We start from the raw sequence: 27,792 nt of genomic DNA, 5'->3' as shown, positions 1-27,792 counted from the left end.
TATCCCATGAAGCCTTCTTAAAACCATAGTTTAGCTTACCTAGTAAAGAATGTCTGCCTTGAGCACTGTCTATATGAGAACAAACTGATAATAGCAACTTGAAAGGTCAGATAGGAAACTTAGGGGGCCGTGAGTTTATGTTACTAGAGAAGGAGCAATCTGGAAAGGGAAGGTGAGAGGAGAAGAAACAATCTGGAAAGGGAAGGTGAGGGGAGAAGGAGCAATCTGGAAAGGGAAGGTGAGAGTGGTCGCGTAACTTGGAGGATGTACTCGATGTCACTGAATCGTCCATGCAGAAGATGTGGAATTGGTGTATGTTATGCTGTGTATATTCTCAACAACAACTACAACAAATAAAATATATACACCAGGAAAAAAAAAAAGAGAGAGTGAGGATACCTGAATAGAATGGTTGGAGTCACAATACAACTCTTTTTTTTTTATGCTGTGTATATTCTCAACAACAACTACAACAAATAAAATATATACGCCAGGAAAAAAAAAGAGAGAGAGAATGAGGATACCTGAATAGAATGGTTGGAGTCACAATACAACTCTAGTAAACTTGGGTAGAAACGTGTTGGATAGTTACGGTAGCTGAGAAACGTTAAGAGAGACCTCTCCTTTCCCCCTAAGAGGTGAGAAGGCACAAGTATATGGTGTGTGGCACATCATGGAGATTTATCGGGGTTTCAGAAGCTAGTGTCTAAAACAGAAATAGTAGGTGCAATAGCCACAGTGCTTCAAACACTGGCAATAAATGACAATCAACTCTCTTCCAGACAGGCTTCGATGTCTTTCATCAGATACAGCAAAATTTTAATAAGCAATAGCCCTTACCAAAGACAGATCTTCGGTTTCTATATCAGCTAGGTGGTTTCCAAAGGTTTTATATCAAATGTATCATTTGGGTGGTTTCCTTGAATCAAATGCCTGGTAAGAATCAACCTGATTATGTATTAACCAGGACTGTGAATGGAGTCTATAAACATGGTTCTTCATGCAAACTTTTTACAATGGTTCATTTGGGATTTAAAAATGAGTAGGAACATGAAAAGGAATCATGATGAATCCTTCCCATGGAAAATAGAGAAATATAGGAGATAAATTAATTTTACATTTATAAAATTTAAAAAAAGCTAAGAGAATGGAAAGCATTGATGACTGTTACCGTAAATGTTCTTGTGGGCATACTCCAGTAGAAATTGAGCAAGATGATCTGTTCACCTGCACACCCCGCCACACTCAACTGTCCTAATTCCCAAAATCAGGCATTACTTAATTAAAAAAATTAATGAGAAATATGAAGACAGATTCAAAAATTAACTTTATGAAGACATGGCTTTAAGTGCTAGGTACTTTATACTTCTCAAGTCTTTGTGATTAAAAAAAAAAAAGGTCATTATAGACCCCTAAGCAGAATGCGAAGTGAAAGTCAGAAAAAGCCATCTTTTGAAATTAAAACCCAGACGGATTATCATAAAATGGATGCAACTGTTATTGTGTAGAAATCTTCCTCAGAAATGACCCTTCAGAAGAGAGGTTTTGAAAATGTTTCTGATAAAAACATGTGTCTCCATGTCATCCAAGGATTCCAAGGGCCTCTATAAAAGTCACCAGCAAATCTAATCTACAACCTGACTAATGTTAATTAAGTGCTAATCTTGGAATTTTAATATTAATATATAACAGGCTATTTTGATGACTAAGAAGAAATATTGGAAAAGAAGAACCTGATAGCTAGGAATTCTTTAACATTCAGTATATATATATATATTTTTTTAATCCTCCAGAGGAAAGAATATTCTGATTCTAGACAACCGGTCTTGATTATTGAGACAGAAATATCTCTAGAGTGGGAAAGGGCAATTCGTCACAGTCCTATAGAGTTATAAAAATATCCCTTAAAGAACATCAAAGTTCATATATCTCAACCCTTTGCTTATCAAGCCACGTCATAATGCCTTTCTTCCATATTTTCTCTTCTTGGAAAGTTCTTGTCCCATTCTCCATTCCCACTGAGGAATTCCGCCTATCCTTTAAGGCTCAGCTCAGACATCTCCCTCTTAACACAACCTTCACTGATCCCCAACTCTGCTCAGAGTTTTCTGCATCTTTATTATGATGGCAAATTCTGCCTCCTGTTACAGCTAGCTGTTTCTCCACTGCAAGCTCTTTGCTGTGTACTGTGTTTTGACTCTGTAAGGTTCTAGAAGAGCCTGAAGTCCTCTAACATCAGAAGGAGGAGAGAGAATCACCATCAGCCCAAAGCTGATTCCTATAAGGTAGAGGTCAGACACAGCTCCACTCTCCAACCTTTTTACTAATTCTGATGTCAGCCATCCCTCCCATGGCACTCTCTACTTCTCTTTTGGGTTCTATAATTCTTGTTGCAATGGCCATACAGAACTCACAGACCATGTTTACAGTTAAGTGGTTTATTAAGGGGTACAACTTGGGATCAGGAAACAAGTAGGCAAAGTCTGGAAGGCTCCCCCAAAGTGGGGAACACATTCCCCCTTCTTCAGTGCAGGACAGTCCCCTCAGCTCCTCTCCCTCTGCTATGCACGCTTCTTCTCAGCTGTGCAGGCTTCCTCTCAGCTCCCTCAGGACAGGCCTCTCAACCATGTAGGCCTCTTTACTTTCAGCCTCCCTGCTGTCAGCCCTCTACTGGTAACTGACCCAGCTCATAGCCAGTGTAGCAGCTTTGCTCGGCTCTCTTAGCTGTATTCTTGGCAGCAATTTCTACTGTCACCGCTGGTTCTGTTGCAGCGCACCTTCTAGGCCTGCTGCTGGTGGTTCTGCCACAGGGCCTCTTCCAAACTTCTGTGTTCAGTGTTTCAGCCCTTGACCCACATTACAGCTCTTTTAGAAGAGTCCTTGCCTCCTCTTTCTCTGTTTCTTCTCCCTTCTTAAACCTCTCACTTTTCTTCCTTCCTGCTATCTTTCTTTCCGAAACCTCAATGAGGCCGACTGCATATATATACACAAACTCTTTAATTTCAAGGCATGACTCTGCCAGCAAGGCCATGAACTGACCAATCCCCTTGGTGAACCACAGTCACTTCATCTGCATAGCCTACCAAATGTTGACCAATCACTGCAAGGTACATAAAATAGACCAATCACAGGGCAGGCTGCAGCCCAGGGCCAGACAAAAAGTATCAAAACCTCAAGTTGTTTACAGCTTACCCAGGAAATGTCAATCAACCTGGACAAAAGTAACAAACCTTCCTGAGTAGAAAACTAGGGCAAAGGTAGTTCCTCAGGGTTTAGGGGAAAAATCTCTCAAGCTGTTTTTCTAAAGAACCAAGGCAAACGCCCGCAAAAAGGAACTCATTTCAGCACAGATTTATTTGTAAAAAGTTTCTGAAAACGTATTAAACCCTCTGCTAGGTGCTTTTACATTCATTCCATTCTCACTGCATCCCCCTACTTGCTCATACAGCACCTGAACCCTTGTGGACTCTCACTGCCTTTGCATTGCTATTTAATATAGATTTCTGAGAGGACTGCCTTACCAGGAAGGCATAGGTGTCTGAAGCATGTGAGTGGATCCAGAAAAATGCATGCATATTACCTACATTTCCAATAAGTCAGTTAATGGGCAATTGACTCATGCAAGTCAACTTCTTGGAGTGCGATTAACCTTGGATAAAGGAACAAAATTAGTAACTTGAACTTGCAAAGCTGATGCAATGCCTGGACTGTGAAATGTGGAGACTCCACTAATGAATAGTCACTGTGGTAAGATCCTGCCTGGGAAACCGAGGAGGTCTCCAGGAGACAGATTACACCCCTCTTATAACTATTAAAACAAACAAACGAAAAGCAATCAACTGAAAGGGAAAAATCTGCCCTGAGATGCTACATGGGTCTGCCATAGGAGAAATCGGTTTAGCTCCTGGTGAAAAATCCAAATACACTAATAGCTCTTTCTTCTAGAACCTACTAGTTAAGCATTTATAATAACTACAACATTAAGTGGAAGAAGAAAAAGTAGCTTATTCTTATATAAATATTTAGGCATTTAATCAAACTATGGAGAAAGCAAGTAAAAATAATAGCTCTTTGAAACTAAGAGCATAAGGAAATAAAAATTTCCTAAGGGTACCTTCAGCTTCAGACTGCATAAATTAATTTTTGTATGTATGCACGGCTGAATAAGCATTATTTATTATGTAGTTTGGGCTGAAGATGAATTGCAATTTTTGTTTGTTTATTTTGTTTTTCCTTCCTTGGTCTCTGGGAACTTGTGGTCCAGTGGGAGAATAACAGGTGATTGCACTATAATTAAATACATGAAAAGATAGCTATATGGCAGGGTTATGAAAGCATCAAATCAGTATGAGTACCTAATCCCTGGAGAGAAGGGAGAAGTGAAGAAGGCTTCCTGGAGGAGGTGGGGTCAAAAGAGAAAAAAAGTAGAACTTAGCCAGGAAAAGAAATGAGATGGCATTTCAAGAAGATATAAGAACAAAGAATGTAACTGAAAGAATGTAACTGCATGGGAATTATGAACAATTTATCATAGCTGGAGAATAAAGTGTGAGGCAAAGCATGGTAGGAGAGGAAACAGGTGTGGGCTGCCGGGACCATATTTATGGGGCCTCATCTCTCTTATTTCAGGATCTATACTCTACAGGAAGGAAGCAGCAATAGTTCAGTGGTGGAATTCTCACCTCCCATGCAAGAGACCAGGGTTTGATTCCTGGCCAGTGCATTCATGCACAGCTACCACCCATCTGTCAGTGGAGGTTTGCATGTTGCCATGATTCTGAACAAGTTTCAGTGGAGCTTCCAGGCCAAGACTGACCAGAAAACAAGGCCTGACAATCTACTTCTGAAAATCAGCCAGTGAAAACCCTATGGATGACAGTGGCTTGGTTTGCAACTGATCATGCATGCACATGGCACAAGACCAGGCACCATTTGATTCTGTTGTGCTTGGGGTCACCATGAGTCGAGGGCCAACTTGATGGCAGTGAACAACAACAACAGCTCTACAGGCAATAGATTAAGCGTTCAGGGATTTAAAGCATGAGTGTGATTTAGATGAACGTGTTTCATCTGGTTGACTTCAGTGGCAAGGGAGAATGAATATGAGACTGACACATTTGTGGATGGGAGAATGTTTGCAGTGGGACAGGAAAGAGATGATGGAGGTTGAATGGAGGGAGCAGACTGGTTTCGGAAATAATGAGGTAGTAAAAACCAAAGGACTAGGCGATTGCTCAGATGTGGGAGTGAGGGAGACTGAGTGGTTGTTACTGCCATACACTAAGATTAAGGAGTTCTGGTGGCGCATGGTTAAAATACTCGGCAGCTAACTGAAAGGTCAGCAGTTTGAATCCACTAGCTTCTCTGTGGGAAAAAAGACCTGGTGATCTGCTTCTGTAAAGATTACAGCTTAGGAAACCCTATGAGACAGTTCTACATCACTCCTAAAATTCTACCTAATAACAAACAAACAAACAAAAAAGAACTAGAATAAATCATAACAATACTTGAAAAGAAAAACATTGCTGTTTCATTAGTAGTTCAGAAAGGACGGAGGACTATCTGGAAGACAGACAGCAGATAGGATTCAGTTTAGAGATAGGCAGAACGTGAAGGAAGGGCAACCCAAAGCAAATATTAAACAGTGGACTGGGGTAGAGATCAGCATAGTTAGAGGGGAACTGATTGAAAGGCAAACTCACAGTCGAAGGGTACAAAAGGGGAAGGGGACCCTGGGGCATTCTCAAAAGGCTGAAATCTGAGGGAGCTTTGTTTGGCAACACTCCCTCCCTCCTCTCCTGCGTTTGTGCTGCGTTCACCAGGAATAGCAGCACTGCTCAAGGTTAACACGATGATGCTGGTGGACGCTGGCCTGGAGAGGCAGGGAGGGATGAAGGGCAAGTTCACTTTGTGGTTTCTATAGTTCTGAGCTGTTTGACTCTTTCACCTTGAGGATGTATTCATGTATTACTTGAGTACATTACTAAAATAGGAATAAAATCTTTTGGATTCGATTGGAAATTAGGAGGCCATTAGTGTCCGTGACAAGGGAGTAAAAGGGAGAGAGGTCGAAGCCAGATGGTGCTTTGAAGCATGAATGAGAGGTGACAAAATGGAGAAAGCAAGGGCAGTGTTCTTGGGGGTGGGGAGATAACACAAATTCGAGAGAAATGGACAGCGAGGAGTCAAGGAAGGTTCTTTTGGGAAGGTTGAGAGCTAGAGATAAGCAAGTAAGGAAGAAAATGGGTATAATTGGAAAGTGGAAAAAGAAACGAAATCATGTTTGCTGGGTTTTTTCTTAGAGAAGGAGACAAGGTGATCTGTTTAGAGAGTGGCAATCTGAGTTAAGAGGACTTAAAGAGTAAAAAGGGCTTGGGAGAAACCAGTAAGGACAAATTGAAGGACTGGTAGAAATGATGAAGGTACAGCTGAGGCTGGAAACCTCAGATAGATGGTCCATTCAATTCACAGTGTGTGATCTCCTCCAGTGGCCTTTAGCTCCATGAGGGTACCAAGAGGAAAGGTGATTGTAAGAGCAATCCAGAATTGGGGTTTTGTTAGCCAATGAGGGAGCAGGGCACTAGGACACGAAGGGTGCTGATGATAATAAATTGATCAGATTCTCCACCATGGGTCCTGGCTTGGTGCAGATTCCTATCTTCCAACCGGGAACGGACTAATGGATTTGGAAAAAATTGAAATCTCAGTGGTCTGGAGAGTCCTGACACAGCCCAAGGGGAGCTGGTAGGCAGAAGGTGGCAGGATATGGATATTGTTCCTTCTGCTTTAAATGGCTGGAGTAACAAAAGTCCTGTCTCTCCTACGTCTCCAGGAAGAATGATGAGCAAAGGCATTCACAGTCCATGACACAGGCCAAACCAACAGACGGACAAAGGGCAAAGAAAGCATCTCTTCTTTACCATGGAGAGTGTGCCACATTATGTTTACACTCAGGACATGCTATTGAGTACTGTTTTATTGAGCATGTTGTCCCATAGCTGTGACTAGAGTCTGTCATGCAGAGAGAAGTCAGCTGTCACTCTGGCAGCTGTGATCAGCTATTCAATGTGCTAGTGTCCAGAAGGACAATTCAACTGTTGCCTCAAAATAACAGGCAGCGATAAGACTGCTGGGATGAAGACTCTGCTGTCCAATCAGACTGGTAGTCCACACAAGACACTTATACAATGTCGTAATTGAAAGTCATTATTATTATTCATAGAAGGTAAATAATAAACAACAAGAACAGATTACTTATAGAAAGCAAAGAGTAAACAACAGGAACAGGTTTGAGGTGAACCGGTCCCCTCCATCCCTACAGGACTCTACTTAGCATCACAGGGGAGGAACCCACTTATGTCTGAAAGGGAACCCGCTTACTCTTCCCAAGTTATCTATATCCATTTCTGTGTCACTGGATGGGCACACAGTGGACCAGGTGTCAGCAGGTGTCTTTCTCTCAGCAGGTATGTCATCAAGTCAGGTCGGGTGTAGCATGGCTGTGTTCATTTTCTCCCTCTCCGTGGCTTTTCTTGGCCAGGTCTGGCCCCTGTGCTTTCTGGTCCAGCTCTCAACCAGCAGCTTTGGGACAAGCCTGGGCCAGTGCCAGTGCCAGGGTTAGACTGACCTTATGACAGCTGTCAAGACAAAACCATTTATGGGCAACCCCTATACAGTGTATGCTAAAGCTTTTGCTCCCTTGGTGACCTCCTGCCTGGAGATGCCCAGCTCCACTCTGGGCTGATTCAGTCACCACCACCATCTTTATCCATTGTCCCCTTACCGTCCTCTGCTGGTTTCCTCGTTCCCGCTACTTGCACCGCTGCTGCCACTTCTCTGCTGCTTGGCTGTGCTGTGCTTGTTGCTGTTTCTCTCAGTCTTCAGTATTTTCAGCTCAGTACTACAGCCCTTGGCCTGTATTACAGCTCTTCTGAAAGGTTCTCAGCACAGGGCCCCATGTTCAAAGGATGCACTCCCCTCCTGGTTCTCATCATCAGGAAGCCCCATCTGAGCCTTCCTGCTGAAGGGTTTTATCAGTCACTGGACTGGTCCCACGGCCAATACTGGTAAAGGTCAGACTGGGTGCCTCTAGCCAATCCGTGTAAAGGTGGATTGTAAACTGGCCTATCTTTGCAAGCCACTTATGCAGATAGCAAATGGACCAATCCTTTTGCAGACTGCAGCCTGGCCAGTCATTTTGGGAGAATTACAAACCCAAGGCCAGAAAGGCCACATAAAAGAAAACCTATTGCACCACAACAATGAAGGGCATGTCCTCCATAAACACAGACTTTCTGTTATGTGTTCTACCATAATTACGTTCCTAAGTGTGAGAGCAGTGGTGGTTCAATGGTAGAATTACTGCCTTCTATGCAGGATACCTGGTTTGATTGTTGGCCAAGGCACCTCATGCACAGGCACCACCCATTTGTCAGTGGAGGCTTGTGTGTTGCTACGATGTTGGTTTCAGTGGAGCTTCCATGCTAACACAGAAGAAAGGCCTGGCAATCTACTTCTGAAAATCAGCCAATTAAAACCCTATGGATCACAACGATTCAATCCACAACTCATCAGGGGATGGAGAAGGACTGGGTAGCATTTTATTCTGTTGTGCATGGGGTTGCCATAAGTTAGGCTGACTCAACAGCAGCTAATAACAAAAACAACAAGTGTGAGAAGAGATGGGCAGGCAAAGAGAAATCTAGATGTCCCTAAATTCTCCGACAGTCACAGGAAGAACAGAGCTGAAGATAAGAGAAGAGGGTGGGATGAATGGTGGTCATGCAGATAATTCCGATAATAAATTTCTGAGTTTTGAGAGTCAAAAGGAGGGCTATTAAAAATCATCTTGGTAGGGGACACTGAGCTGCTGTTAAGGGTGATGGAAACATTAGGGAACGGTTAATGGTGAAGGTTGAACAACGTGGGGAACATAGTTAATGTCACTGAATTGTACATGTGAAGACTGTTGAAATGGCAATTTTTTAAAACCTATATATTTACCAAAATAAAAAGTTTTTTTTGACATTTTATTGTGCTTTAAGTGACAGTTTACACAGCAAATTAGTTTTCCACTCAATAATTCATACACAAATTATTCCGTGACATTGGTTGCAATCCCTGCAATGTGTCAGCACTCTGCATATTTTCACCATGCGTTCTGTGTTTCCATTTGTCCTGTTTCATTGCCCCTCCCTGCCTTCTCATCTTTGTTTTGGGCAAATGTTGCCCTTTTGGTTTCATACAGTTGATTGCTCTAAGAATCATATTCTTTGCAGGCGTTATTGCTTATTTTTATAGGCCAGTCTATTATTTGGCTGAAAGGGGCCTCCAGGAGTGGGTTCAGTCCCAAGTTAGAAGGTTATCTTAGGGCAATAGTCTCAGGGGCTCTTCCAGTCTCTATGAGTACAGTAAGTTTGATCTTTTTTATGAATTTGAATTTTGTTCTACATTTTTCACCTGTTCTAACTGGGACCTTCTATTGTGGTCCTGGTCAGAGCAGTCAGTAATGATAGTTGGGAACTGTCTAGTTCTTCTGGTCTCAGGTTAGAGGAGGCTGTGGTTCATGAGGGCCATTAGTCCTTTGATCTAATTGCTTTCTTGAGTCTTCAGTTTTCTTCATTCTCCTTTGCTCCAGATGGTAAGAGACCAATAGTTGTATCTTAGATGACCACTCTCAAGCTTTTAAGATCCTAGTTTAGATCACTAAACTAGAACTAGAACATTATCTTTATGAACTACCTTATGCCCATCGAAGTAAATGTCCTCCAAGACTATGGTCTTTGGTCTTCGAGCTCAGTAGCTCAGTACCACTAGGTGTTTGGTTAAGTCCAAGAGGCTTCCATAACTGTGTCCCCTGTTGCTCTATTGTATATATGAATATACATGCAGCACTTACAAATATGTAAGTAGAAATATCCACAACATACTATATATGCACATGAGTGTACTCCTGTACAACCTCCCACATGTATTCATCATACACATCTACCTGTGTATCCACTCACAAATTATTGTTTGTTATTACTGTTGTTGTAATATTGTATATGTTATAGGATTTACCATAATTGCCCTTTATTCTAGCATACCTCTCAGTGTCTTTCTTTGCCTTGGTCATGTTGTGCTGACTTCCCACGTATTGTGTATTCACCAGAATTAACACGTCTACTATCTAGTACTGATTCTGCCTTCCTCTCCCTCCCATCCCTGATAACCATCAAAGGATGTTTCTTTCTGTGTGTAAACCTATTTGTGACTTTTTACAATGATGGTCTCATAGTGGTTTGTTATACTGTGGTGCCTTGTGTGTTGTTTTGATGCTGGAAGCTATGCCACCGGTATTTCAAATACCACCCAGGTCATCCATGGTGGACAGGTTTCAGCAGAGCTTTCAGACTAAAACAGACTAGGAAGAATGACCTGGTGATCTACTTCTAAAAAAACTAGCAAGTGAAAACCTTACAAACAGCAGTGGAACACTGTCTAATATAGTGCCAGAAGATGAGCCCCTCAGGTTGGAAGGCACTCAAAATACAACTGAGGAAGAGCTGCGTCCTCAAAGTAGAGTCAATCTTAATGATATGGATGGAGTAAAGTGTTCAGAACCTTCGTTTGCTGATGTGGTATGGCTCAAAATGAAAAGAAACAGCTGTAAATATCAATTAATAATTGGGACATAGAATGTATGAAGTATGAATCTAGGAAAATTGGAAGTCATCAAAAATGAAATGGAACACATAAAGATTGATAGCCTAGGCATTAGTGAGCTGAAATAGACTGGAATTGAGCATTTTGAATCAGACAATCAAATGTCTCCTATGCCGGATATGACAAATTGAAGAGGAATGGTGTTGTATTCATCTTCAATAAGAATATTTCAAGATCTATCCTAAAGTACAACATTGTCAGTGATAGGATAATATCCATACTGGCCTACAAGGAAGACCCATTAATACTGGTATTATTGGAATTTATGTACAAACCAATAACGCCAAAAATGAAGAAACTGAAGATTTTTACTAACTACTGTATTCTGAAATTGATCAAACATGTAAAGGAGATGCATTGATAATTACTTGTGATTGGAATGTGAAATGTGGAAACAAAGAAGAATTAATTGGTAGTTGGAAAATATGGCCTTGGTGATAGAAATGATGCCACAGGTTGCATGATAGAATTTTGCAAAACCAATAGCTTATTCATTGCAAATACCTTTTTTTCAACAACAATAACGATGACTGGATTTAGAGACCATTTTAAAAATAGATTTGATGCATTGAACACTGACTACTAAAGACCAGATGAGTTGTGAAATGATATCAAGGACCTCATACATGAAGAAAGCATACAGAAGATTTCAAAGAGGAGCTTGAGAAGACAAAGTGAAATGTACAAAGACCTGGAGTTAGAAAACCAAGAGGAAAGAACACACTTGGCATTTCTTAAGCAGAACGAACTAAAGAAAAATTTCAAGCCTTGAGCTGCAATATTGAAGGATTCTATGGGCGAAATATTGAACAATGCAGAAAGCATCAAAAGAAGATAGAAGGAATACACAGAGTAATTGTACTAAAAAGAATTGGTTGACGTTCAACCATTTCAGGAGGTAGCATATGATCGAGAACCAGCGGTATTAAAGGATGAAATCCAAGCTTCACTGGAGACACTGGTGAAAAACAATGCTCCAGGAATTGATGGAATACCACTTGAGATGTCAGCTACTTGGCCATATTTGTGCCCATTCCAAAGGAAGGTGATCCAACGGAATATGGAAATTATCAAACAATATCATTAATATCACACACAAGTAAGACTTTGCTAAAGATAATTCAAAAATGGTTGCAGAAAAACATCAACAGAGAACTGCCAGAAATTCAGGCTGGATTCAGAAGAAGACATGGAGAGAGGGATATCATTGCTTATGTCAGATAGATCTTGGTTGAAAGCAGAAAATACCAGAAAGATGTTTACCTGTGTTTTATTGACTATGCATAGGAATTGAACTGTGTGGATCATAACAAATTATGGCTAACATTAGGAAGAATGAGAATTCCAGAACACTGAATTGTGCTTGTGAGGAACCTGTGCATAGACCAAGAGGCAGTTGTTCGAACAGAACAAGGGGATATTGCATGGTGTGCAGTCAGGAAAGGTATGTGTCAGGGTTGTATCCTTTCACCATACTTATTCAATCTGTATGCTGAGCAAATAATCTGAGAAGCTGGAATGTGGTATCAGAATTGGTGGAAGACTCATCAACAAACTGGAATCTGCAGATGACACAACACTGCTTGCTGAAAGCAAAGAGGACTTGGAGCATTTACTGTTGAAGATCAAAGAACACAGCATTCACCATGGATTATACCTCAACATAAAACCCACATAATTGGACCGATGAGCAGCATCATGATAAACAGAGAAAAGATTGCAGTGGTCAAGGATTTCACTTTATTTGGATCCACAATCAACACCCATGGAAGCAGCAGTAAAGAAATCGAATGATGTATTGGATCGGGCAAATCTGCTGCAAAAGACTTCTTTAAAGTGTTAAAAAGCAAAGATGTCACTTTGAGGGCTAAGATGCGCCTGACCCAAGCCATTGTATTTTCAGTCACCTCATATGCATGCAAAAGCTGGACAATGAATAAGGAAGACCAAGGAAGAATTGATGCCTTTGAAAATTAAGGTGTTGGTGCAGAATATTGAAAATATTAAGAACTGGCAGAAGATGAACAAATCTGCCTTGAAAGAAGTACAGCCAGAATGCCTTTTAAGAAGCGAGGATGTAAGACTTTGTCCCTAGTACTCTGGACATGTTATCAGGAGGGACCAGTCCCCGGAGAAGGATATCATGCTTGCTAAAGTAGTGCATCAATGAAAAGGAGGAAAACCCTCAATGAGATGGACTGATGCAGCGGCTGCAACAACAGGCTTAAACATAGCAATTATTGTGAGGATGGAGCTGGACAGGGCAATGTTTCATTCTCTTGCACATAGGGTTGCTATGAGTGAGAAACTACTCGATGGACCTAACAACAACACACAATGTTTGACCTTTTGTGATTGACTTATTTCGTTCAGCATAATGTCTTCCAGATTCATTCATGTTGTGAGATGGTTTGCAGAGTCATCATTGTTCTTTATCATTGTGTAGTATTCCATTTTATGTATGTATCACAACTTGTTTATCCATCCCTCCTTTGATGGGCATTTAGGTTGTTTCCATCTTTTTCCTATTGTGAAAAATGCTGCAATGAACATGTGTGTGCATATGTCTATTCATGTCATAGCTCTTATTTCTCTAGGATATATACCTAGGAATAGTATTTCTGGATTGTACGGTATTTCTATTTCTAGCTTTTTAAGGAAGCCCCATACAGTTTTCTATAGTGGTTGTATGATTTTACAGTCCCACCAGCAGTGTATAAGTGTTTCAATTTCTCCACATCCTTGCCAGTATTTCTTTTCTGTTTTATTTATCAGTGCCATTATTGCTGGAGTGAGATGGTATCTCATTGTAGTGCTGATTTGTATCTCTCCAACGGCTAATGATTGGAGCATATTTTAATTTGTTTAAGGAGACCTGGCGGCACAGTGATTAAAGCCTGTGGCTGCTTACTGAAAGCTCGGCAGTTCGAACCTACCCACCGCTCTGTGGGAGAAAGATGTGTCAGTCCGCTTCAGTGAAGATTTACAGCCTTGGAAACCCTATGGGGCAGTTCTACCCTGTACTTTAGGGTCACTGTGAGTTGGAATCAACTTGGCAACAGTGGGTTAGGTTTTATGGTTTGAAAGAAGCTTGATGAAGTGTCTGTTCATGTCCTTTGCCCATTAAAAAAATTAAAAAAAAAAATCATACTCGAATAACACATGTAAACGGGGACTGTCCCAGGCACACCTCCCTTTGAGATGGTGTGACCGGGCGGACGGTGTGCTCTCTGGATTATCCCCGAGTCATGCTGGTTGGGGCACTATCTGCTGCCTTGATACTACTGCCCCTCAAAGCTTCCTCAGACATCTGCACCGTCTGTGATCTGCCTGAAGCAAAGAGTTGGACCCAGTGACCTAACGTTTTAGTTGAAGATACTCTGCCTGGTATCACAGCTTATGAGGGCAAAGGATCCAAATAAACCTGACACAGCTTGCCTTTTCTCCTATTACAGAAGTAATAATGCAGAAAATATGTGGTGTCGCTTAGCCTTGAGGAAAGAAAATCTTCCTAGTTAGATTGACAATACTGCAAAGTTATCCCACGTCTTGCAAATGTATTTCTGAAATGAAATAACTGCTAAAAAAAATTTAAATAACTGTCTGTGGTTGCCTGCCAGAGGATGACAACATGCAAATTGTCATTTTCACTCTTTCTCTTTGATACATACTCTTACCTGCTAAAGGTGGCCAGGCAATAAAGGAGCATCTGTTTTTTCCTCATATGGCATTAGCAAGGTGATCACCAAGAGGAAAGGGTTTGATCATTCTATGTATTACGGTAAATTCGCAGTTACCTCTGATCATGGAAATTAAGTTTGCGAAAGAAAAATGAAATCCATAGAGAATCCCAGAATTACTCTTAACCTAATGCTTCAACCTTGCCTGTCATCACTCCTTTACTCAGGGAAGCTCACAAATTGATTTGTAATTATGTCCATTTTTCTGGGAATTAGATGGAAGACTTGGCGAGCAATAAAATGACCAAGCAGGTAGTAGTAATCAGGAAAAAAAGGAGCAAAGTTCAGACGTATGTAGAGCAAGTAAACTTGAGTAAACTGTGATATGGCTACCAATGTCGCTGTTTGTTGAAAACCCCAGTAAACCTTGAAAGCTGGCCACCTCCTCCAGGAACCCTTCCTGATCCACTATGTAGATGTTTCATTCTTGATCAAGCAAAATACTTTATAGCACTACTTGACTTGGATTTTTGCAATTCTTGGTATTAAAATAACTGTGTGCTTGCCTTATATCTATACCTACATTTTTTTATCTGAAAGCAGCATTTTTTATTTGAGAGCAATTTTGCTTAAGCTGTCATTACATTCCCTGTAATTTCTGTCATTATGGGTATATAATACATCTTTGCTATATTATTTAATTCGTCAGTATTTGGGTGGTGGCTGTTGAAACTAGAGGCAACAGTAGTGAAATAGTTTTCAATATTTCTGGCTGCATGATTTTTCATTCACATGAACTATTAAGCTGAAGCCAATATGTAAAGCAGAAAAACAGTTCTAGTTGACATCAACGGAGATGAGCGGCGAGAGACCCAGAATTCTCCTCACGTGGAGACTTCCCACTTCCAATGACACATGCTCAAATCACTTGTAAGGGACAATTTGAAAAAGTTTGGCTTTGGAGCCAGCAATTTTTTAAAATTCCCTATCAAATAACTACATGATCTTTGTCAAGTTAATTTCTCTGAGACGCACACAAGTTCTCAATAAACGATAGCTGTGGTGATAATTATGATAATGCTGCTGCTGCTAACGAGATGAAGGTTCCAGGAAAAGGCCTTCTGGCTCTTTAGCATCTCTCATACCCTCCATTCCCATAGTGCTTACAAAGTTTAGGTTCTCATCACTGCTTGTCTTGACCACTTCAATAGTCTCTTGGTTGTTTTCACTGCTTTCATTCTCTCCCCTCTCTAATCTATATTCCAATGGCTGCCAGAAAGATCTTTCTAAAACGTAAATCTTTTCATGTGCATGTCTCTCTCCAGTATAAAACCTCTCAATGGCCTGCCATTAGTGAGAGATGACAGTGCACGCTCCTTAGCCTGGTGTACCTGTCCTACCCTCCAGCCTTATTTCTTACCACCTGTTTCCTTCCTCATATTGACTGATAGGACAAGTAGGAAAAAAAATCCAGAAAATAGAAATCATCAGATAATCCAGATACACAGACACCTGAGACTAATATTTAAAAAAATAGATGACAACACAAGAATTATTCTAAAGACTGGAATACATAAAAGAAAAGAATCATATGAAAATTCTAGAACCAAAAATACAGTAACTCAAATTAAGAATGTAATATATGGATATTGGGGAAGCCAGCACAACTTGTGCAAGGCAAAGTCACGGAAGCTCCATAGACACATCCAAACTCCCTGAGGGATAGAATTGCTGGGCAGAGGGCTCTGGGGACCATGGTCTTGGGGAACACCTAGCTCAATTGGCATAACATAGTTTATAAAGAATATGTTCTATATTCTGCTGTGCTTAGTAGCATCTGGGGTTTCAAAAGCCTGCAAGTGTCCATCTAGGATACTTCACTGGTCTCACCCCTTTCGGAGCAAGGAAGAATGAAGAAATCTAAAGATACAAGGGAAAGATTAGTCCAAAGGACTGATGGTCCACATCTACCACAGCCTCCACGAGACTGAGTCCAGTACAACTAGATGGTGCCCAGCTACCATCACTGACTGCTCTGACAGGGATTACAATAGAGGGTCCCGGACAGAGCTGGAAAAAAATGTAGAACAAAATTCTAACTCAAAAAGGAAGACCAGACTTGCTGGCCTGACAGAGACTGGAGAAATCCTGAGAACATGGCCCTGTGACACCCTTTCAGCTCAGTAATGAAGTCATTCCTGAGGTTCACCCTTCAGCCAAAGATTAGACAGGCCCATAAAACAAAACAAGACTAAAAGGGCACATCAGCCCAGGAGCAGGGACAAGGAGGCAGGAGGGAACAGGAAAGCTGGTAATAGGGAACTCAAGGTTGAGAACGGAGAGTGTTGACATGTCGTGCAGTTGTTAATCAATATCATAGAACAATGTGTGTATTGACTGTTCAGTGAGAAACTAGTTCTGTAAACCTTCATCTAAAGCACAATAAAAAATTTAAAAAATAATATGTGGATTTAATAGCAGATTAAAAGCAGATGATGAAAAGATTAATGATCTAGAAGAAAAGTCAATAGAAACTATCAAAACTAAAGCAGGAAGAAAAAAGGATGCAAAATATAGAAAAGAGTCATAAGAAAGATGACTAAAATTTCCATGATACATGACAGTGGAGTCCCAGAAGTGGGGCGAGAGAGAGAAAAGGGCAGAATCAATATTTCAAAAGATAACGGCCAAGGTTTTTCCCAAACTGACAAATGACATCAAGCCACAAATCCAGGAGTCAATACTTACCACATGCAGGATAAAAACAAAACTATCACAAGAAATTGCTAAGATGCAAAGACAGACAATAAATCCCCAAAGCAGCAAGGAGTAGTGGGAAGAGGTCATTACTTTCCAAGGAACCACAATGAGACTCACAGCCAAGGTCTAAAAAACAAACAACTAATCAAGGCAACAAACAAATAATATAAGCCAGAAAATTTGGAATGCCACCTGTAAAGTGCTGAAGGAAGATGACTGCCCACCTTGAATTCTATACCTAGCAAAAATATGTGTTTCAAATGAAGGCCAATGAGGAGCGACTGCTGAATAGGTATGTGGTTTCTGTTTCCGGCGATGAAAATGAATTGGAATTAAATAGCAGTGATAGCTGCTCGACATTATGAATGTACTAAAAACCACTGAATTGTACACTTTAAAATGGTGAATTTTATGTTACGTGATTTTTATTCCAATTAAAAATAGAAAATTTAAAAACTGAAGGCAAAATAAAAACATCTTAGAAGAATAAAGACTGTGAGAAAACTAAATGATACTCTAAAGAAGTCCTTCAGGAGTAAGGAATATGAACCCAGGCCAAATCATAGAAATCAAGAAGGCAACCAATAGCAAGAGAAAGTGTCAATATGTGGGAAATAAAAACTAATAGACCAGTTGTAATAATGTGTTATGGGTTTTTTTGTTTTGGGGTTTAAAAAGACACGTAGAATTAGAAAACATGAAAAATTACCCAAAGACAATGGGGTGGGGGAGTAAAGGGGATTAAAGTGTTCTAAGGTTTTTGTATCACTCAAGAAGTGGTAAAAATAATAACATATTATTATTATATATAGGTCAAAAATGAATGCTGTAATCACTAAAAGAATATTAAAAGAGTGAATACCCACCAAGATTATAGACAGGAATAATGAATTAATAACTCATTTTTGATCATTCCAAAAGAAGGCAAGAATGGACAGAAAATGGAATATAGAAAGCAAATATATTTATAATTGCATTAAATTTAAGTGGATCAAACACACCAATTAAAAGAGAAAGGTTGACTGACTGGATAAAAACAAACAAAAGTTTATTTGTTACTTAGAAGGACACACTTTAAATGTAAAGTCACAAAATCTTGGAAAGTAATTGGATGGAATAAGGCATATTCTGAAAATGATAACCAAATCAAAACTGGTATACCTATACTAATGTCAGAAGAAGTAGAGTTTAAGGCAAGAAGGGTCACTAGAGATAAAGTGAAACATTTAATAATGATAAACGTATCAATACAAGAGATAATAATTGAAAATTGTATGCTCCTAATAACCCAAGAAGAGGTAAAAAATGTAAAAAGATTAATAACAATTGAAGAAGTTAGAGATGTAATTAAAAGTACCATTTACAGAGGCACCAGAATGAGAGAAATTTAGAATTGAGTTCTATGTTGCCTTAAAAGAGCATATTATTTTTACTTAAGTCAACTAGTTCTAGAACATAAAAAAACCCAAGCCTATTGCTGTTGAGTCTATTCTGACTCATGGTGACCCCATGCATTACAGAGTAGACCTGCCCCATAGGGTTTTCTTGGCTAGGCCTTTTTTCTGTGGCACCGTTAGGTGGGTTCAAACTGCCAGCCTTTAGGTTAGTGGTTCAACCATTTGTAGCACACAGGGACTGAGATGTTCCATAGATGGAGAAAACGAAAACCTCCCAAGTTTAATGATGTTAGCAAAAGAAACTGGGTAAGAATAATGAACCACTAACCAACAAAAAAAAAAATCATCTGAATCCAATTTTACTGATGGATATTTCCCAGGAATGCCAGGGCAGTTCAATACTTTGAAATCTATCAAAAAATGGAATATATCAACAAACTAAAGGGGACAAAAACTGTGATTATATCTATACGCTGATAAGACTTTAATGACTGGTGGAGTAAAACGAGTAAGACCATATACAAAAATAAATTCTAGGTTCTAAATTAAAACAAAAACTAAAACCCCAAAACCAAACTACAAACAAAATAACAATAGAAACGGAAAAGCTAGAATGAAATTTCAGAGAACATTTGCATTAAACCTTTTCAGTTCCTCCATTAGAACTGACTTTTTCTTTTTCACATTTACCATCTGTTTTAGGCTGCGTTCTCTAGAGAAGCAAAAACCAGTGAAGCGTGACTATAGAGGCAGCCAAGTCCCAAGTCTGTGGGTCAGGTGCCAGGCTGGAGGCTGCGGGGGCTGATAAACCCAAGATCAGCAGATCAGAAGGCAGGCTGCTAGCTCACGGGCTGCAGAGGCTGATGAATCCAAGATTCAGGCAATATGGCAGGCTGCTGTCTCAAGTCCCAAGAACCGGAGGTTAGATGATGATGAGCTGAATGCAGGATCCAAAACCAGCAAAAGCCAGCAAGCTTTGCCAGAATGTCCGTACATGTTAGATGCTGGCCACACCTCTAAAGAAACTCCTGTTACAACTAGTTGGTGGATCACATCAGATCACATCATGGAGGTGATTACATTATATCACAAAATGGAGGATAACTACCCCATTACATAACTGCCAAATTAGATCATTATGTAACGGCCAAACCACTAAGAATCATGGCCCAGCCACGTCGACCTTAACCATCACACCACCTGTCCCGTCCCCTGCCATGTACCACTCAGACGTCTGGTATAAAGGCCTGTACGTTTTGTTTTTCTTATACGTTTCCTTACTTCCCCTGTGAGGTCTTTGAATGCATATCTTATTCATTCTAGTATATCCAGTGCCAAGCACATAGTAGATACTTGTTATGGATTGAATTGTGTCCCCCCAAAATATGTGCTGTAAATTCTAACCCCAATACTTATGGTTATAATCCCATTTGGGAATGGGTTGTCTTTGTTATGTTAATGAGGAAGTATTAGTGTAGGGTGTGTCTTAAGTAAATCTCTTTTGAGATAGAATGGATTGAGCAAGCAACCAGGCAAGCAAGGAGAGATGGGAAAGATAGATGCCACACCACATGAAGATCACCAAGGAACCCAGAAACAGAAGCTAAGAAGATACAAGGACCTTTCCTCAGAGCCCTCAGAAAAAGAAAAGCTTCCCCTAGAGGTGGTGCCCTGAAGTCAGGCTTCGAGCCTCCTAAACTGTGAGAAAATAAAAATCTGTTAAAGCCATTCACTTGTGGTAGTTCTGTTACAGCAGCACTAGATAACTAAGACCCTAGTTAAAAATTTCTTGGCCCAATGGATAAATGATGACCCTTGAGTAGCATACCTGCAGCCATTTCTGCCTGCTTGCCTCCTGGGTGACAGGTGGACAGAGCTGGGAGGCAGACCATTTCCCCGGGCAGATAGCGCAGTAGAAAGAACATGGAATTTGGAGTCAGATTGACCTGGGTTGACTCCTGCTTACGAGCTATGTCATCCTTCCTGCAACCTTACATCTCTGAAGCTTATTTTCTGTAAAGTGCTTTGGGTACTACTGGGTCTGCAGTAGATGCTCAGAAACTTAGCTGTTACTGTTATTGCTAAAATTAAGCTTGACTAAGACGGGGGAAGTAGATCACCAGACCTTTCCTCCAAGGCACCCCGGGTGGACTTAAACCACCAACCTTCTGGTTGGTAGCCAAGTGCTTAACTGTTTGCGTCACCCAGGGACTGGGGGAGAGGTCCCTAGGTGGCATAAACAGCAAGCCACAAACACTCTCTGTGCTCCAGTTCCCTAATCCGTCAAATAAGAAAAAAAAAAAAAGATCTTCCATTCTGTCCTCCTCAAGCTGCAATGTGAAGTTAAAAGCAGAAAGCGGACAAGATTGTATTCAAAATTTGAAAATCATAAGCGTGTCATTTGTTAGTGTTCCCGTGATAACAAAACAAAATCCTTGCTGTGCTCCTTATTAGCTGTGAGACCTTGAGTCACTTCACTCTTTGAACCTTAGTTTCCTTGTCTGTAAAATGGGCCCACCTACTCTGCAGATTGCAGGTTTAGCAGCAAAGCAAACAATAGGAACTAAAAAAGACAAGATACAATATTACTGTGTCTGATATTGTTCATTTGTATTATTCCTATTACAGAGCTGCACGTAGACTCACAACTACATGATTTTGAGCCTGCCATCAAATCCCATATTCTCTCACGCTAGCAGATATGCCTGACCCAAGCCATGTTGTTTTCAGTCTCCTTATATGCATGCAAAACCTGGACGGTGAATGAGGAAGACTGAAGAAGAATTGATGCCTTCGATTTGTGGTGTGGTGAAGAATATTGAATACAACACGGACTGCCAAAAGGACGAATGAATTTATCTTGGAAGAAGTACGACCAGAATGCTCCTTAGAAGCAAGGATGGCAAGACTACGTCTCACATACTTAGGACATGTTATCAGGAGGGATCAGTCCCTGGAGAAGGACATCATGCTTGGTAAAGTGGAGGGTCAGTGAAAAAGAGGAAGACCCTCAACGAGATGGATTGACATAGTGGCTGCAACAATGGGCTGAAGCATAGCAATGATGGTGAAGATGGTGCAGGACCGGGCAGTCTTTTGTTCTGTTGTGCACAGGGTTGCTTCAGTTGGAACAGATTCCACGGCACCTAACAACAACAAACCAGATACTGGCCTCCATGCGGTGGCCTTAAGCAGGAGAGCGGTTCTGCCTGAAAATCTCTGTGACTTTGCAACAAATCTCAGGGAACCTTTGATTACAAACCAGGCCTGCTGAAGTGACAGATGCAATTGACTTAGCTGCCTGGAAGCTGTCGCTTCCATTACTGGGCTTTCTTGGCTGTCGGGTGTGTGACAAAGATCAGTGCCGGCCAGAGGTAAATGTGGGTAACCACCTGGCGGAAGTGAGCTGAAAGCTTCTGGTGTGCTGTGTCCTAAGAGCAGGAAGGGCTGCAGAGGCCCTGGGCAGGTTGAGATGCCTTGCCCCCGAGCAAGCCCTGCCTCCTTCCTCTGTCCTCACCTTCCCTCTGAGAGATGCAGTGCCAGGCCCCTCTCTCTAGCCCTGGAGGCCTGGTATTCTCTAGTATAGCAGTCTGTAGGACTGCCAGAAGGAGCCCTGGTGTGCAACAGTTAAGTGCTTGGTTGCTGACATAAAGGTTGGCAGTTCTAACTCACCCAGCGGCTCCTTGGGAGAAAGGCCTGGTGACCTGCACCCATAAAAGATTACAGCCTAGAAAACCCTATGGGACAGTTCTACTCTGGCACATGGGGTCGCTATGAGTTGAAATCAACTCAACGGCATTTAATAACAACAGGACTGTCAGAAGCACACACAAACCAGTTTTAGAATACAACCAGAACGCTCCTTAGAAGTGAGGATGGCAAGACTTCAGCTTGCTTACTTTGGACATGTCATCAGGAAAGACCAGTAGCTAGAAAAGGACATCAGGTTTCGTAAAGTGGAGGGTCAATGAAAAGAGGGAAAACCTCAGTGAGATGGATTGACATAATAACTGTAACAATGGACTCAAACGTACCAACAATTGTGAGGATGGCACAGGGCTGGGCAATGTTTTGTTCTGTTATACCTAAGTTGGTGCAGACTCGATGGAACCTAACAAGAACAACATCCTTATATTGATGCAAACAACTAATGCACCTGGTTTTAACTGAAAGGTTGGAGATTCAAATCTGCCCTGGTGTGCCTTGGAAGGAGAGTCTGGTGATCTACTTCTGAAAAATCAGCCATTGAAAACTCTGTGGAGCCGATTCTACTCTGATACACGTTGCCGTGAGCTGGAATCGACTCCATGGCAACTGGCCTATCCTCATATTGACCATAATTCCAGCGGTATAAAGGCTGAGGTTTCTGGGAAACTCAGGATTTAGAGAAGTGAGTTTGAAAGTGAGAAATGAGGAAAACGTCTTAGGAAGTGGCTACAGCACAGTTACCCTTGGTTTTGTCTTCATTGGCGTGTATATTCCTACCTGTGCAAAGCAATACAAATTTATGCCGTCAGCCAGTGACATAAACATTTTCTTTCCCCAAGCAAATCTGATAATTGCTACATTGTAACATACCTTGCAACAAACAAAACAATATATTTTGGATGTCAGCTTTTAGTGCACACAGAACAAGTCTTCACGGAAAACAAGGAACCACCAGGTCAGATAAGACCCTGAACTGTGGTTCCCACTTACCTACTGAGATGGTCCAAACAGCGATGATTTTCAGAAAGGCCTTTGTTCTGGAGTTGAAGCGGCTGTGATGGATTGGGTTCTGGATGGCGACATAGCGGTCCAACGAGATGGCACACAGGTGCATGATGGAGGCGGTGGAGAAGAGCACGTCCAGGTAGATCCAGACCGCACACAGCTTGCTGGGCAGAGGCCACCGGTACCCTGCCAGGCAGAAGGTTTGCGTCAGTGCGTGGATTATACCCTGTGACACCATTTCCCTCCTGCACAGGTGGCAATGGGCAGCAAGATATTTTCAATATTTGAAAAAAAGCCTAATAGTAAGTGTGCTTAACTGTACGGAGTGCACTGGCTGATGAATACCAAAACCCAAAACCAAGCCCAGTGCTGTGAAATCGATTCTGACTCATGGTGACCCTGGAAAAGGTTAACGCTTGGCTACTAATGGAGAGGATGGCTGTTCAAACCCACCAAGAGGTGCCTCAGAGGAAAGGCCTAGAGATCTACGTCCAAAAGGTCACAACCTTGAAAACCCTATGGAACAGTTCTACTCTATAACTCCACACACATAGGGAATCCATGCGCTGGTCAATACAAGGTGTGAACATTTCTAGTGGCTGAGATTCTGTCTGTGTGTGGGGGTTAACTCAGGCTGCTCCCTCTTTAGCTTTTCTCTCTCTTTTCTGCCTAGCAAAGCCTACTTTTTTTGGTATTTTTAATGACTTAGGTCAGAATTTGTGAAGTGTTTTGGGCTCCTCTACTGAAGCGCCTCTTGAACTGTACTGTCACAGCTTATTCACATCTATTTCTCCATCTTCTAGTCGTTATTAGAACTGCTCAGGTTCACAGAGTGAAGGCCCACGGCAGTCCCTCAAAAAACGGTACTGCTGTGAATGAATATGTGACTCAAAATCCAGATTGGGAATGTATCTCTATTTGTAATGATGAAAAATAAGGGATTACCTAATACTGGTTTTTGTTGTTAAACTCAAATTTTGGGTTATGGAAAAAAACCAAAGAAAACCTTGAAGAAAAGCACAGATGCTTTTGTTTGAGAGCGGTGTTTCTCCTACTTTAGCAGGCATCCTAATCCCAGGAGGGTTTCTTGAAGCTGACCTCTAGACCCCACCCCCAAGGTCCGGCTCAGTAGGTCTGGGGTCCAAAAAACCAAACCCACTGCCGTCGAGTAGATTCCAACTCATAGCGACCCTACAGGACAGAGTAGAGCTGCCCCGTAGAGTTTCCAAGGAGTGCCTGGCGGGTTTGAACTGCCGACCTCTTGGTTAGCAGCCGTAGCACTTAGCCACTACACCACCAGGGTTTCCAAGTCTGGGGTAGGGCTGGAGAATTTGCATTCCTAAATCCCCAGGTGAGGCTGATGCCGCTGACCGAGGATCACACCTGGAGAACCACAGTGGTTTAACCTCTGGCTGCACATTTTTCAACAGGAGAGCTTTAAACCATGGGGTAAAACCCCAGGCTAATGAAATCAGTCTCTAGAGGGTAGACAGGGAGCCCTGGCAGCATAGTGGTTAAAGCCCTCAGCTGCTAACGGAGGTTGGAACCCACCAGCAGCTCCGCGGGAGTAAAACCTGACATTCTACTTCCCTAAAGGCTACAGCCTTGGAAACCCTATGGAGCAGCTCTACCCTGCCATATAGGGTCTCTCTGAGACAACAACGTTGGGAGGGTAGGAGGACGTGGACTGTGCGCCTCAAGGTGTTTTAAAGCTCCCGGAGAAGATTCCAGTGAGAACCACTGCAGGAGGTCACCTGTTTTAGGAAGCTAGAATATATCTTACTGGATAAGCAAAGTGTCCTGGTTTTGTTTGTTTTGGAGGGAGCTCAAATGTTCAAAGATTTATATAAACCTTAACTAGTGTTGGTAAGTGTAAGCAATGGTGCTAGATATCTGTGTATGTGAGAAGGAAAATTCTAAAGACCGCAGTTTCTACATGAAAATGTAGAGTCACAAAGCTGCACAGACCTTCCACAAGCAAAATACTTTCTCCACTGAAATTGCCTACATGGATATTTAGAAACGAGCAGAAGGCTAACTTGGTGCCTTCCACTCGGGTTATTTGCAAAGAGTTTGAGCTAAAACGAGAGCCTTTTCCTCAGCAGCGCCTGAGGGGAAGCCACATTCCGCCTGTTCGGAACTGATCTTGGCCATTAGAGGACTTTTCTCTGCAAGGAGGGAGCCATGGGCCTCAGTCGGGGTTTCCGTGGCGGGGATGAGGAAAAGAGCACTTCCTCGGGGGAGAAGGCTTCACGCCCCGCCGTGGGGGTGGCAGGAGAGCAAACCCCTGGAGGGGCGGAACCCCCAGCAGATCCAGCTGCTTGCGGAGCGTGGCCGCCGCCAGGGGGCGCCGTTGCACCCCGAGAGGGAGGCCCCGGTCGGGTTCTAGCTTCCTTACCGGACCGGCTCCTGTCCACACCCGCTGACTTCTGTCGCTCGGGGGCACCCCCGCCCTCCCGCCTGAGTTTTGGTCCCCGGACCTGCCCCGCTCTGAATTACATCCTCCACCCCCTGGAGTTTGCTTCCAAGAGGAGGAGGGTTTTGGGAAGTCAGAACCAATTCAGAATGTCTGGGAAATAACAGACGATTTAATGAAATCAGCCTGGTGGTGGCATTTGAGCGGTCTGGTGGGGGCTGTCCTCATAAGCGTCATCGACCCTGTGCAAACTGGCGGCTGCTCTCTGCAGCTCACCTCCTTCCCCCTTCACACTTTGCAGGCTGAGTTGGTATTTTTTAGCCTCCATCTAAGATTTGGCCAGAAATCCCCTTTCAGAGAGCTCTCATAACCTGTCTCCAAGCTCGGGGTGACTGCTGATTATGTACGTGTCAGCAGTCTCAGTATTCTCTCTCTCTCTTTTTAAGGAAGAATCTGGCTGTATTACTCATAATTTGGAAAGATACCACATTCTGCTCCCTGCTGAAGCTGTCCCAGTGTTTGCTGACTTGCTGAGAGGTTTGACTGTTACAAACTTTGTTGAGAAGAAAGCAAGATTAATCTCTTTCCATTTGTTTTCCATCCTCCCCCAAACCAGACGGGATGAGTTTAGGCATATGCATTTTTAAAGAGCTGAGGGTATAATTCAAAGGCATATTTCCAAATTAGCTTCTCTGGGCAGGGAACAATTGAAACGGGAGGAATTCATTTATTCTAATGGAGACTCTTCAAATGTTAACATTAAAACCACTGCATCAATGATGTTCTCCCTGCACATGTTTCAAGGTAAGGTTTTATCATCCCAGTAGAAGTGCTGAAAATTGTGTGGCAAAGATAAAATGGTTCTGTCCTGAACCCCAGAAGATCTCTGTCTGGGAATAAAAAAAAAAAAAAGGACAGGTAAATCATTGCTTTATGACTGTACTGGGGCACTCATTAACATTTCTGCCTCAAATGTATATGTTTTAAAGCACAAGACTTTATAATTCTCTCTCTACTTAAAATGCATGTGTTTTAAAGCACAAAGCTCCAGTGATCACAGCTAATATGTTGTCTGCATTTTTTATGACTGGAATCCCATTGTAAGAGTGAAATTTCAGTAAGTAGCATAACATGGTGAACCCTAGTCAATAAGCAAAGCCTTCTAATTACAGTTGGTCCCCTGAGCCCCTGCTGGTCTGCTAATGTCGCGTACACGCTGTCGTTACCATGTGGATACAGCTGGGGAGCGATTGCCACTCACCATACAGGATGGTTAGCATGGACACGGGCATCACAAGGAAGCCCAGCAGCATATCAGCTATGGCAAGTGACATCAGGAAGTAGTTGGTGGCGTTCTGCAGCTTTTTCTCTAGGGACACTGCCATGATGACGAGTATGTTTCCAGCAATGGTTAGAATAATCACGACAGCTGTCAGCAAAGCAGACCAGTTTTTTTCCTGGAGATGAAGTAAGGAGTAACACGGTGGTGAGAGGCAGCCTTCACAGGACAGGTTTGTCCGATTTTCAGAGTCCACTGTCCAGTTAAATGCATCCGAGGTGTTAGCTTCTCCCGAGTTAAAATTGTGATCGTAGAACCTTGTGTCATCATTTAATTGACTTAAGGAGTTCGGAGTCAAGCTCAAAGAAGCGTTTTCTTCACAAAAAATAGGCATGGCTAAACCGGAACTTTTCACAGATGAAACACAGAAAAATGAACAAATTATAACCTCTGATGACAATCCATCTTTATGTCCCCGCACTCTGTCACACTGAAACTGGGTTCCCTCGCTGGCGTCTCCCCTCGTATTATTACAAGAAGAGTTAAAGACCTGCAATCGTTGTTTATATTTTCTTCCCTCTCAGTTTTAGCAGAGTCCACGGCTTGGTTCTCTGTTTCCTCCCAAGCAAGGTGAAAAAGGCAGAATGAACTTCTAGCATAGAGGCTGTGGAGTTTTGAGCATTCAGGGAGAAAAACGTGGTCCTGGCCAAAAAAGAAAAGTTTTATAACTGCCAAGAATCTCTTTTAGCTATATCTCATTCTTTTGGTCATGCGGCTCACACTAGCTTAACCATGGCAATATTGAAAGAGCATGCAATCCAGAACCGCTGGGCTGTGTGC

The 27,792-nt window shown here is 42.0% G+C and overlaps 1 protein-coding gene across 1 annotated transcript in view; it reads right to left on the bottom strand.

The window, feature by feature from the left end:
• HTR2A (5-hydroxytryptamine receptor 2A) overlaps positions 1-27,560 on the bottom strand; it is an 86,470-nt gene extending 58,910 nt beyond the window's left edge. The window contains exons 1-2 of the mRNA XM_049853157.1: positions 26,935-27,560; positions 23,243-23,443 (exon numbers count right to left, since the gene is read on the bottom strand). Of these exons, the coding sequence (XP_049709114.1) occupies positions 23,243-23,443; positions 26,935-27,346 (613 nt within the window). The 5' untranslated portion in view covers positions 27,347-27,560. The remainder of the gene's footprint in view (positions 1-23,242; positions 23,444-26,934) is intronic.
• Between the last annotated feature and the right edge of the window lie 232 nt (positions 27,561-27,792).

This window comes from Elephas maximus, chromosome 14, assembly GCF_024166365.1.
Source record: "Elephas maximus indicus isolate mEleMax1 chromosome 14, mEleMax1 primary haplotype, whole genome shotgun sequence".
NCBI lineage: Eukaryota > Metazoa > Chordata > Mammalia > Proboscidea > Elephantidae > Elephas > Elephas maximus.
This window is presented reverse-complemented; position numbering and strand designations above follow the sequence as displayed.